General features: G+C 39.6%; 1 protein-coding gene across 1 annotated transcript in view; it reads left to right on the top strand.

The window, feature by feature from the left end:
* Window positions 1-13,137, top strand: part of nol6 (nucleolar protein 6) — an 88,951-nt gene that overhangs the window by 34,416 nt on the left and 41,398 nt on the right. The window contains exons 9-13 of the mRNA XM_033032152.1: window positions 3,543-3,601; window positions 5,130-5,231; window positions 7,060-7,175; window positions 7,561-7,738; window positions 9,370-9,492. Of these exons, the coding sequence (XP_032888043.1) occupies window positions 3,543-3,601; window positions 5,130-5,231; window positions 7,060-7,175; window positions 7,561-7,738; window positions 9,370-9,492 (578 nt within the window). The remainder of the gene's footprint in view (window positions 1-3,542; window positions 3,602-5,129; window positions 5,232-7,059; window positions 7,176-7,560; window positions 7,739-9,369; window positions 9,493-13,137) is intronic.

The raw sequence follows: 13,137 nt of genomic DNA on the forward strand, positions 1-13,137 counted from the left end.
GTTTCTACGTTTCTAAGTTAAACTTGCCACGTCTTTCTTGCATTCTCCAAGTATAACGATCGCAAGTTGATTTTATTTGTCTCAACATTTGATATCCTCAACTTCTTAACTCTTGGAACATGTTAGCTCAGTTTCATCTTATATCAGTCTTTGCAATATTCTTCTTGGATTTAGTTTAGTTTCTCAATGTGTGCAAATTCTTTGCATGGAAGGGTGGAATGTATCGTAGCAGACAGGATATCCTGGGGAAAAGGTTCTGACTATACGCTTCTCATAATTTTATCAACTTGTCCAAGCTCTCTGTTTACCTAAAACCTTCTGATAAACCTCTTCTGCACTCTCTCCAAAGCCTCCACATCCTTCCTGTTATGGAGCAAACAAAACTGCATGCAATACTCCAAATGTTATAAGTGTTATAAAGCTGCAAGGTGATTGTTTCCTGATTGTTATACTCAGTAGCCTGACCAATGAAGACAAGGATGCCAATCTGTTCTTGACCACTCTGTCTACTTATGTCCACTGTATCTATTTATGTCCAGGGAACTGTGGATTTGGACTCCAAGATTCCACTGTCCGTCAATGCTGTTAAGGGCCCTACAACTTTCATAATCTTTAATGAGTCGTTTTATATTCTACCACAGTCTCTGGCTGCTCACCCTTCCCTCTCTGAATTTTCTGTGCCTAGTCAGAGACATCCTTGACCCTGGGATTAGGGAGGCAACACACATCCTGGAGTCTCGCTTGCAGCCACAGAAATGCCTGACTATAGGGTCCCAATCACCGTTTCTTGCCTACCCCGCTGTTCAACAGAGCCGGACACGATGCCACTGTTGTGTCAGCTTTTGCTATTTTCTCCTGTGAGGCCATCTAAACACACCACCCTCTTACTCCATCACACAACAGTATTGGACGTGGTATACTCGTTTGAGAGGGTGATAAACATAGGAATCTCCTGCATTGCCTGTTTGCTGCCCCAGGCTATCTAACTGAACCTTTGATGTGACCACCTGCCTGACTATCGTCTGTAATGCTCTCAGGCTCCTTATTGTGTCTAAAAACTACCTCTCCAACCAATCCATGCAATCTGAGAGGAGCTGCAGCTGGACATATATCCTGCAGATGTTATTGCTTTGGACACTTGATTGCTCCTTGATTACCCACATCTGACAACAAGAGGAGCATTCCACTCCACTAACTTTAATAACTGCCTTCTTACACACACTTAAAAAAATAAATCTAGTGGATTTAAGGAGAAGTACACCTGGAAGACCTTACTTAGTCCTTGTTTCGGCTTGCTCTTTTCATCAAAGCCTGCACTTTGACCTACCCGCAGAACTTCGACCCCAAAGCACCGCTCTCAAAATGGCTGCTCTGCTAGAGCATGATATTTGCTGCTTAGTCTGTTGGGACTGAAATTAACTTCTGCAGAGCAAATTCCAGATACCTTCTATTTTCTAAGAATTCATTTAGAAGTGCAGTTAAACAACAGTACTTGTATGCAGCATTTATAGTAAGTGAACCATTCCAGTGGATGAGTGAAATGTTGTCTTGGTTTTGGGCAGCATAAGTTCCTTGGTCATTGGCGTTGCTATGGAATATGCAACTAGTTAATTTAAGGAATGAAATGTTTTACATGATTGAAAACTAAATGGCTTCTGTTTCCACAGATTTTGTTGTTGTGAGCAGTTGTTCAAAAATAGGTGAAATAAACCCCAAAGTAATTAATTCCTAGGTTGAATCCAATAACATGACACTATCAGGCTGTTAGTTTTCATATAGAGTTTTTCACAAATGGCATTTGACTAGAGCTCCTGGCTTTATGCTTCTGGTGTAAATAATTGATTGGCAATGAGAGGAATGGTGAGATATCAAACTCTAGCTCGTGCAGGATAGGATTGGTTAACTTGGAAAAGGGAGGCGGTGCTGATAAGTTGGCAGACGTATGACATCAAGCAGTGCTTTGATATAATTGAAGCTAATCTCGTCACTTTCCCTTAATGTACATAAAATATCTTTGGATTATCCTTAATATTATTTGTCAGAGCTATCTCCTGCCCCTTTTTGTCCTCCTGATTTCCTCCTCAAGTATGCTGCTTGGTCCCCAAAACTCCTCCAGGGATGCTCCTGATCACAGCTGCCTATATCTGGCCCATGCCTTTTTCCTGACCAGAGCCTCAATGTTTCTCATCATTTGGGCTTCCTTGCTCCATTGCCCATCATTCTAACAGTAACAACCGTGCCCTGAACTCTTGCCATCACACTTTTAAATACATCCTACTTTCCAGATGTCCCTTTGACTGCAAACTGCCTACTCCAATCAACTTTAGCAGGTTCCTGTCTAATTCCATCAAAGTTGGCTCGAAGGGCCGAATGGCCTCCTCCTGCACCTATTTTCTATATTTTCTATGTTTCTAACTTCAGAATCTTATCTTGTAGGCCCAGCCTGTCTTTATCCATAAACATTTTAAAACTAGTAGAATTGTGATTGCTGACCCCAAAAGGCTCACACACTGACACTTCACTCACTTGCCCTTCCCAATTTTCTAAGAGTAAATCAAGCTTTGCCCTCTTCCTCGTAGCTGGTCCTGCCCTATCTAAGCCGGTTTCCTGTAACGGCTACATTGTCCCAGTTGGGCTTGCATATCCACGCCCTGAGCTCGTCTGCCTTAAAACAAATCCAACAGTCCTTCTTTGTTCCCTGCTGTGCTTCTGCCATTCCTTTCGCTGAACTGGCTTTCGTCACCTTCCGTCCTGGCACCTGCTTCAATCCCGTCCCCCTGCTAATCTTGTTTAAACCCACCCGAGTCATGTTACTGTTCCTTGGAATTTATTTTCATCCCTATCTCACTCTGTCTAAGAAGAAATTCTAATTAATTACATTTACATTTGAATGCTTCATGAGCTGCCCCTGAGTGGAATTTTGAGAAACCTTATAATATGATAAGCTAATTAATGCATGAAATGTTTATTGTTAATTATCAGCAAAGTTACAATACCACAGTTCTCAAAAGCAGAAATGGAAGCAGAAAATGCAAGAAAAAACATTAAGCAGGTTGACATTTTTTGTTATTTCATCCTGTAGATTCTTGGTGATTAGACTGGCAGGTTAAATAATGGCTATTTGAAGGTTAGGAGGGAGAGATAGATCAGCCATGGTACACAAAAATGCTGGAGAAACTCAGCGGGTGCAGCAGCATCTATGGAGCGAAGGAGATAAGCAACGTTTCGGGCCGAAACTCTGCACCCGCTGAGTTTCTCCAGCATTTTTGTGTACCTTCGATTTTCCAGCATCTGCAGTTCCTTCTTAAACACGATAGATCAGCCATGATTGAATGGCGGAGTAGACTTGATGGGCCGAATGACCAAATTTTATTCCTATTCCTTATAATCTTATATTTGGGGGAAATGAGCTTCCATCCACCCTGGCCAGATAAAGGCAGATATTTCTGTTCCTCTGCCCGTGTACCATAGTGACTACGTGAAGTTTAATACCTGATCTTTAAATTTCTCTAATGCCTCTGTGTCTTTTTAATTTTGTTTAGCTGTTACCGATCTCTCTCAAAATGGCATCAGCCTTTTCCATGGCACTGATGATTCAGCGGTAAGATGACATTTTGTGTTTTGTTTTGGTGCTTTTTACAACATTAAAAATGCAACGATGAAACAGCAAAAATAGTGAATTTAATCAAAAATCGAACCTTGGTTGAAGAACATTCAGAGTACTTAATGCAATTGTGCTTAATTGATGGGGTGCGGTGAAGATTTGCTGGGATATCAGTGCAAATGTGAGGAAATATATATCAATAAAGGATGAACAGAATGAAACTGAAGGGTAATTGGACGTGTGATTGAAGAATTGATGGGTAATTAAAGAAAGACACTAATTGGATCCCTAGAAAAATTATGAAAAGTTTCAATAGAGTAGATAGTGAGAATGATTCCGCTGGTGGAATTGAGGCTTTTGCTATATGTTATTAATACATCCAATAGTGAACAGGAGTAACTACCCAAAGAGTGGCAAGAATGAAGAATGTTTTGCCACAGTACAGATGTATTCAAGGGGAGACTGGACAAGCACATGAGGTAGGAAAAGAGTTATACTGATGTAAGAGGAAAGACAAGACAAGGCTAGAGTGGGGGCATGGACTGGTTCCCTTCTCTCTGCTACATACCATGTAATTCATTTATTTATTCAGTTCTCTTTACTTTAAAGGCAGTGATTGAATGGCTTAACTCTTTGAAGGTTGTTTTCAATGTTTGAATGCCTGTGTGAAGTATTCATTTTCCAATACTTACTCAAATAAGAACCTCAAGGCTCATTTAGTTTTTAGTTTTAGAGATAAACAGGCCCTTAAGCCCAATGCGATCACCTGTACACTAGTTCTCGTCCTACACACTGGGGACAATTTGCAGAAGCCAATTAACCTACAAACCTGCACGTCTTTGGAATGTGGGAAGAAACCGGAGCACCCGGAGAAAACCCACCGGTCACAGGGAGAAGGTGCAAACTCCACACCGACAGCACCCATAGTCAGGATCGAATCCGGATCTCTGGCACTGTAAGGCAGCAACTCTACCGCTGCGTCACCGTGTCACTCTACTTTTGGGTGTGTTCTGCCTTGGATGAATTCAGGGTTAATCTGTCACTCAGCTTCAGTCCCTTCATACCTTTCCCCAAGATTTCATTCAATGTCTTGGTTTTGACTATCTAAACTCAAGCAATTCTATCCCAATGAATCTGCCCAATATTCAGTCCATTACCATCATATTGTTCGTGAGATCTGGTGTCTGAAATGGATGCATACCTCTTTATTCCTCTGCATTTCCCATGACTTTAATTCTTGAGACATACACATTTCAATTGAAAGTATTTTTTTTCTTGTAGGGCATTAGATAACAGAGTCACTATTCAACAGCAAATACCTTTTTAAAGGATTGTTGTCCTTTCCCACCTGCACTCCTTTGACCATATTTTTCCTTTTTAAAAGACGACGCTGAATATTTTCATTATCTGTTATCTGTATATTGTTCGTTTAATGTGTTCGGGGGTTGGCCAAATATCAGTGATGCCAGGGGAATTTTGAATGTTATTTATCAAAGTGAGTAACTTGACAACATTTTTCCCACAGCCATCACTTGCCGACTTTCATCAGGCTTTTGAAGTTGTGTTTGTGGATCCCTCAGGATTTGTAAACCTCTGTGCTGAGATGACAGCCAGCAAGTACAAGCAGGTATGAAATCTGCCATGGTTACCAGCTTCTTTCATGTGTAGGAAGGAACTGCAGATGCTGGTTTAAACCGAAGATAGACACAAAAAGCTGAAGTACCTCAGCGGGACAGGCAGCATCTCTGGAGAGAAGGAATGGGTCAAGACTGAAGAAGGGTCTTGACCTGAAACGTGCTCTCCATAGATGCTGCCTGTCCTGTTGAGTTACTCCAGCATTTTGTGTCTATCTCCAGCTTTTATTGTGTGTTGTGTCTAAATTAGAAGAAAAAGTCTCCAGTCTGAATATATTTATCAACAAGATTATCTGGTGCCAGATTTAGTATTTACTATTGGTTTAAATCAATGCTCTTTTCTTTTGCCCACCACCAAACTTTCTTTCCTGCCCTCCTGAAGGTTAATTCTAATTTGAAATGGCCACCCACGATGAAGTGGTTATTTTTACATTGGCGTTATTGCGTCTCGTTTTAACTTGTGCTCCTGACTGCGTATTCTGGCAGCTTTTAACCATCTCTTTGGCCAGTGTGTACCGTTCATTGAAAAGCATGTACATAATGAAATGGGGTTGAAATAACACTTCACTTAATCTGTCCATGTTGATTCCGTTAGCTCGAGGGAAAGAGGTGTTTAATTTGCACAATTATGGAAATAAATTAGACTCGCAAAATGAACTTTTCACAGCTCTTACGGAATTTGATTCTACCTTTATTTCAGACAGTGTATTGCAAATCTTAAATGTCTTCCGTGGATCTGCTGCAGAGGGGGTACAGATGAAATACTCTAATTTCCTTTCCAGTTCCTTTGTTGGTTATTTTAAACTCTTTGATCTCTAATTGACAGAGCTGTGTTTAACCCTGCTTTATCAAGTTAATAAGATAATGTTTTCTATTATAGGTCTCCCTGTAAACCTCTTTGCTATCAAAAGAATAATCCCTTAACGTAAACAATGTTGTCATCTCTGCTGTTATTCTGGCAAACCTCTATATCTTCAACAAAGTATTTTTGATGGTAACAGGCAAATAAACTGAAAGTGACATGTTTGCTGCTCTTTAGCCACTTTCTATCTGTACTCTGAGTCCTAATTTTCCTGAAACAATCTTTCGGCTTGTATCTCATGAAATACACACACACCCCACACACACACACACACACACACACACACACACCACACACACCACACACACCACACACACCACACACACCACACACACCACACACACACACGCACCACACACACCACACACACCACACACACACACGCACACGCACACACACACACACACACACACACACACACACACACATATATATATATAGGTAGGTGTGTGGTGTGTGTGGTGATGTGTGTGAGGTGATATTATATATATATATATATAATGTCTAATGACTCTTAACTATGCATATAGAAATAGCTTGAATAAAAGTAAAATACCAAAGAGAAATAATTAATAGATAGCAACGGATCAGTGTGATTGTTTTTCATAAATATGTACAATTTTGTGTTCATTTGGTGGTATCAATATCTGCTAAATATTTCAAGCAATTAGTTTTTCTTTCCAGCATCTGCTTTTGCAACTGGAGTTTTACAATCAGTTGATGTTTAGTTACAAATAAAAACCCAAGATGCTGGAAAATCTCAGCATTTCAGGCAACATCTGCCAGCAAGAAATGAAGGGTCTCGGGCCAAAACATTGACTGCTTCCCTTTCCACAGATGTTGCATGTCCTGTTGAGTTTTTCAGAATTTTCTATTTTTCTATTTTGTATTTCCAACATTTGCAGTTTGGTTGATGCTTAGTTACTGCAGCTTTTCTATTTTGTATGGTAAATTTTCAGATTCAATATGAAGCGCAGAAATCAATGGAAATTCTCGACAATAAGACAGTGGATGGCTTTGAAATGCTCTTGATGACTCGGAAACATTTTATTCAAACGTTTGACCATGTCTTTTTGTAAGAACATTTTTTTCTGTCCATTTCAGTGTTATTTCCCCCTGCTGCTTAAACCAATCACCCCATCCTGCTGATATTAACCCATACTCTTACTTTTAACTCCAACCTTATTCAGTTATTCTATTATTATACCTTAAAATTATGCACTATTTTGCAATGCAGTTCAATCTTGCACCTTTCTGCTGTTTTGCATTTGTCGTTGTCTTTATTGCATTTATCATTACTATATGTATCTTGTTTATTTTGTGAGCTTCATATGAACAAGACAATCTCATTGCACCCTGATGCATATGACCATAATCTAATCTATAAATGTATTTTTGTCCATATTGAAAAAGTATTTTTGTGTATGAGCATTCTTGCATTTCAAAATGTTTCTCAATAGCCTGAAGAACCTGGTCAAACTGCAAGAAGGCTGTAAAAAGATGAAACTGCTCAATGAGTTGATTGATCATGGGGGTAACTATATTGTGGCGATCTTGCCACACCTTCTGTCACTACTAACCCATGGACTGGGGCAACGGGTTCACCTTCTTTCTCATTCCCTTATTCAAACATCTGAGGTAAGTCTCATGATCTTGGTCATTGACAACTTAAACATTAGTGTTTTGAACAAGGAAGGTTTCTGTTCTAAAATAGTATTTTCTATTCTCGTTATGTTGAGAAATAACTGCTTTCTCTTGTGGTGCAGAGTTACAAAGACTCACGGGAATATATGCATGTTTTAAAATAAAGAAACTCCAGTCACTTCATTAGCTTAATTTGCGCTCTCCCCATCAATTCTCTTTTCAGTTTAGTTTATTGTCACGTGTACCAAGTCACAGTGAAAAGCTTTTGTTGCTTTCCATAACGGTTGAAGGTGAACCAGATGGATTCTTGAGAATGATTGAATAATTCAGTGCTTACAGTTGTTCAGAGTAGATTTAAAAAAAAAAAGCAAATTGATGTCTCTGGATAGTTTGGAAACCTATCTACTAGCCAGCCAAATTAAGCGTTATGTCGTCGCACCAGATTATTGAAAACAGACAATTGTGTTAAGCAAGAAAATGAATATTGGACATACAAATTCAACTAAGTAATTTATGTCCAGTCAACTCTGCTAAAATCTAGTCTGCTAAAATGTGCTCAACATCTGGGAAATAGTTTGTGAGTTGAAAGATCTGGCTTATTTTCCATGACAAACTAAACACCCTGCCAAAGATAGACCATTGGTTTTGGATGTAAATAATATTGCTGTGTCATGTTGCCCTCTAGTGATATCTGCAAGTAAATACAAGTGAGAATATAATGGCAGAATCGAGTGTTTATTAGCTGATGCATTTGACTCAACAGATTCCAGGCTTAATTTCCTCTGTGGCTGAGTTAGTGGAACAGGGTGGAAGTGATGGATACAGCACTTATGACCTTGGTGTCCTTCGAGTGAAACTTCCATGGTTTATGCTTCAATGAATGAGCTGCAGGGATGTGGATACTAGCAAGGATAGACTGTTATGAATGAAAAGCCCAGTGGATATGGTCATGGGTAATCTAAGAACAATGGTGATCAGGATGAGGCACTAGGAGACTGCTGGTTCTGAAGAACTGTATGCCTATTATGCTTTTGGGAGTTACAGATATTAAAGTCTGCTCTTGTTTGCAATTGCTGTGGACGCACTCTTCATGGCTGTGGACTGATAAACAGCAGTGTAGTTAAGATTGATGCATTTTAATTGCATTGTGCTCTACCAGCTGTGGGAATTACAACAGCAAAGATAAGAGCAGTTCTCTTTTATTATGGTAGACTAAAGAAAGCAACATGCTTACTGACATATAAAACTAGTTTAGTTTACAGATACAGCGCAGAAACAGGCCCTTCGGTCCACCCAATCTGCACAGACCAGCGATCCCTGCATATTAACACTATCCTACAACCACTAGGGACATTTTTGTTACATTTACCAAGCCACTTAACCTACAGACCTGTACGTCTTTGGAGTGTGGGATGAAATCGAAGAACTCGGGAAAAAACCCACGCAGATCACGGGGAGAACGTACAAACTGTATATGACGGAACTGCAGATGCTGGTTTACACCAAAGATAGACACAAAAAGCTGGAGTGACCCGCTGTGCTTTTTGTGTCTATCTTCAATTTACAAATCTGTATAGGATCACATTTGGATTTATATTAGCCTTTCATTTATTCCCTTTATGCAGTGGCCTATAGATGCAGATCCTCCAAAACATAAGGATTCCAAACATTTATCTTTTGGTCTTTTATTGAACCCTCGGATTTCAACGAATATTTTGGAAAAAGGACCTCCAGCAAATACTCCCCAGGTAAAGATTTTTTCAATCTTATTTGTAATAGATGTATTTTGTTGTAGAGACCTTTGCTCTTTTTGCCAGTGGACTAACCGCAAATGTTCAATACCGGGTATCAAAATAAATTACCTTGTAGAATATTTCTGCAAAATATTTCACATTAAAAAAGAACAGCAACTGAACTGACACTGAACAAATTAGAAGGGTCTCAAACCTGAAACGTTCATTTGTTTTTTCTTTCCACAGCCTGACCTACTGAGTATTTTGGGCTCTTTGTTATTTATTTCTGATTTCTAGCATCTGCAGTTCTTTCGAATTTCATTCACGGAATAAATTGGTCCCTTGTAATACTGGGTTCAGTGGTACTGGTGTTAATCAGCGAACTAACAGATAAAAAGATTGTGAAAGGTTGAAGAAGAGACTAGGTTTTTCTCCCAAAACAAAATGTAGAAGTAACTCAGTGGATCAATCAGTAACTATGAAGAGAATGGACAGATTTGGAATAAGGCTTGATATGAGATGCTGTCTGTTCATTCCTTACACAGATGCTGCGAAAATGAATGAGTTCTTCCAGCATTTTGTTTTGCATCAGCATCAACAATGTTTGACATTTACCATTCTGTTGTTCTGGTGAAAAGTTAATTTTCTGATTAGACTTAAGCAGTTAGCATTGGGTTAAGGTGGAGTCCATTGGTTTGTTAGACATCTTGGACAATGTCGGCAGTGCAAATAAAATTCCTTGACTGTCACTAGAATGTCTCAAATCTGAATAAGTATAAGGTTTTTTAAAGACTTGTTTAAAGGACATAGAGCGTGGGAACAGTCTCTGCGGCTCACGGTATCCATGCAGATCAGCGATCACCTCCATACACTAACATTATTCCACACATTTGGGGCATTTAACAATTTTTACTGAAGCCAATTAACCTGCAAACCTGTACGTCTTTGGAGTGTGGGAGGAAACCCACGCGGTCACAGGGAGAACGTACAAACTCCACACAGACAGCACCCGTAGTCAGGATCGAACCCTGGTCTATTGTGTTGTAAGGCTGCAACTCTACCTCTGCGCTACTGTGCCATAAGATGAAGTATGAAAGTACAAGGGCCAACTGTCCTCCCCTCTCGTTACGTGAGGATTTATTTGCACTGAGAACCGCATTCTCACTGCCCCTCCACTCCTCCCTGCAATTACTACAAACCCCCAGAGAAAATCACCCTTTGGTTTCTGAGGTCAAGGTCCTGCAATTCCTCCCACTTTGCTTCTTTACCACATTAAGCATCTTTAGGGCTTAAACTCGCAGGATCATTTTTGGATTTCTCATGCTTTCTACCAGGCTTTTTTTATGGAAATTAAGTTTAAAAGAAAATAAAACTTAATTTATATGTCGACTTGGGTTGAAAACATTTATCAGTGTGAGGTTTTTGGATTCTATTCTCCGGTCAGAATGAACAGTTTGTGTTTGTACAGTGTGTTTTTCAGTTTCGGGACTTCTCGAGTTGTTTGCAGACAGTGAATTATTTTGAAGATGTAGTCAATTTTCATTTGTTGAAAACAATACATTAAATTTGTATATAAAGTTTGCACAGACAGATTTAATATTGAGCAAGGGATAAGTATTGCCCAGAATACAAGGCATGACTCTCCTGATTTTTGATTGCCATGGGATCAGTATGTCAACAGAGAGTTTACCAGCCACATCTATGATCTAATCCTTTTTCAGAAATGCACTGAACTATCAGCCTAGATCTTGTGTTAGTTTAGTTAAACCCATGACCTTCCAACTGTTACCACTGAACTGCAATCTAGAGCCAGAAAGCTATTAATCGCAAGCTTCTTGGAACTTGAGCGCACCATCTTCATGGTGTGTCGAGAGACTGCTTCTGCAGGAGAAAAATGTGTCGTTTGTGCATGTGCTTTTCACATTTCTTTCAAATGTCATAGAGGCCCTTCAGCCCAACTTGCCCACGCCAACCAACATTCCCCACCGACATTAGTCTTACCTGTCGGCATTTGGCTCGTATCCCTCGAAACCTATCCTATCCATTTACCTGTACAAATGTTTTTTAAGCATTTTGATAGTACCTGACTCAACCACCTCCCCTGGCAGTTCGTTCCATATACCCGCCACCCTTTGTAAGGAAAGAAAAAAAGTTGCCCCTCGGGTTCCTATTAAATCTTTCCCCCTCACCTTAAACCTATGTCCTCTGGTCCTTGATTCCCTTACACTGGATTTGTTCTTGGTTCTCAGATCAATATATGTTTTTTAGAATATTTTGATTGTTTACAGTATTTGTTATAGGTGAGCCATTTGCTCTGTACGCAGTGTGATGATGATTTCCTTTCTATGGATGGTTGTTGGAGCTACCGTGTGCCTCCCCTGGATACTTCCTATTAGGCTGTGGGCCGAGGAGCTTTATTTTGCAGTTTTGTGACCCAAGTCACCAAACTACATGAAATTTTCACATATTGTGTAAAAATATTTATATAAATCACCCCTGAAACTCGATATGAAGAAAAAGCATTAAAAAGGCCGAAGAGACTTTGAAGGCTTTCTTGCACTTTAATCCACTTCGCAGCACTTTCCTCAGCCTTTTTAATGCTTTTCCCACTAAATACAATTAACCTGCTGCAAGTTTCCACAACATTTATTCCACAGAACAACACATCGGAATCTCCAGTAAAACAGGCATCTGTGAAGCCCACTCAGCCATTTTGTGTGCTAGCCTGAAACAAAGCACGTGATTGGCCAACTGGCAGACAAATCAATGTTAAACGTGCTTTGATTGGACTAAAAAATTCCCAACATTTTTCCGGTTTTTCTCTAATTTAATAAAAATGTGCAAGTCTTCTTCATATCGAGTTTCAGGGGTGATTTATATTAAAAATTTTACACAATATGTGAAAATTTCATGTAGTTCGGTGACTTGGGTCACGAAATCCTATTTCTAGACACATTTTTGATGCTCGGCCCACAGCCTATATGTTATGAGAGGCACCACATAAAGATCAGACACCATTTACTTGTCAAATTGTATTATTGATCCGTTGATGAGCAGACACTATGTCATGCTAAATGCCTTGAAACCTTTCAAATCTATCCAATGATTTATAATTTGCCTTTTAAATACGTTGAGGTTTTAAACTAATCGGAGTTGAACATCCCAGATGTACCTCTAAACTAACTTATTTCCTGGTGACACGTCCCATTGCTGAATGTTTGCCCTCAAATTATGTGATCCTTTTAGTCAACTTCATAGCCATAGCCAGACACTGCAGCATCTGTAGCGAGAGATAGGATTTACCACATGCAATTGTTTTTTAACTTGTTGTATAGTCATTTAATTAAAGACTTTATAATGTCCCTGAAAATTGTTTGAAGCTGAAGGTTCTCCTGGCACATCTTTAGTTTATTTAGCTTCAACGTACATTTTGTCAACTAAATGTTGTTACTGCTTCAGCTCACAATGATAGAGTCAAAGAGCACGGAAACAGGCCCATCGGCCCAACTTGTCCATGCTGGCCAAGATGCCCAATCTGAGCTAGTCCCATTTGTGTGCGTTAGACACATATCCTCCTAAACCTTGCTTATCCATGTACCCGTCCAGAAGTCTTGGTAAATGCGTTTTAAGGTAACATTCAATTATTTGTTTTCCTAACAG

The sequence above is a fragment of the Amblyraja radiata genome, chromosome 1 (assembly GCF_010909765.2).
Source record: "Amblyraja radiata isolate CabotCenter1 chromosome 1, sAmbRad1.1.pri, whole genome shotgun sequence".
NCBI classification, from domain to species: domain Eukaryota; kingdom Metazoa; phylum Chordata; class Chondrichthyes; order Rajiformes; family Rajidae; genus Amblyraja; species Amblyraja radiata.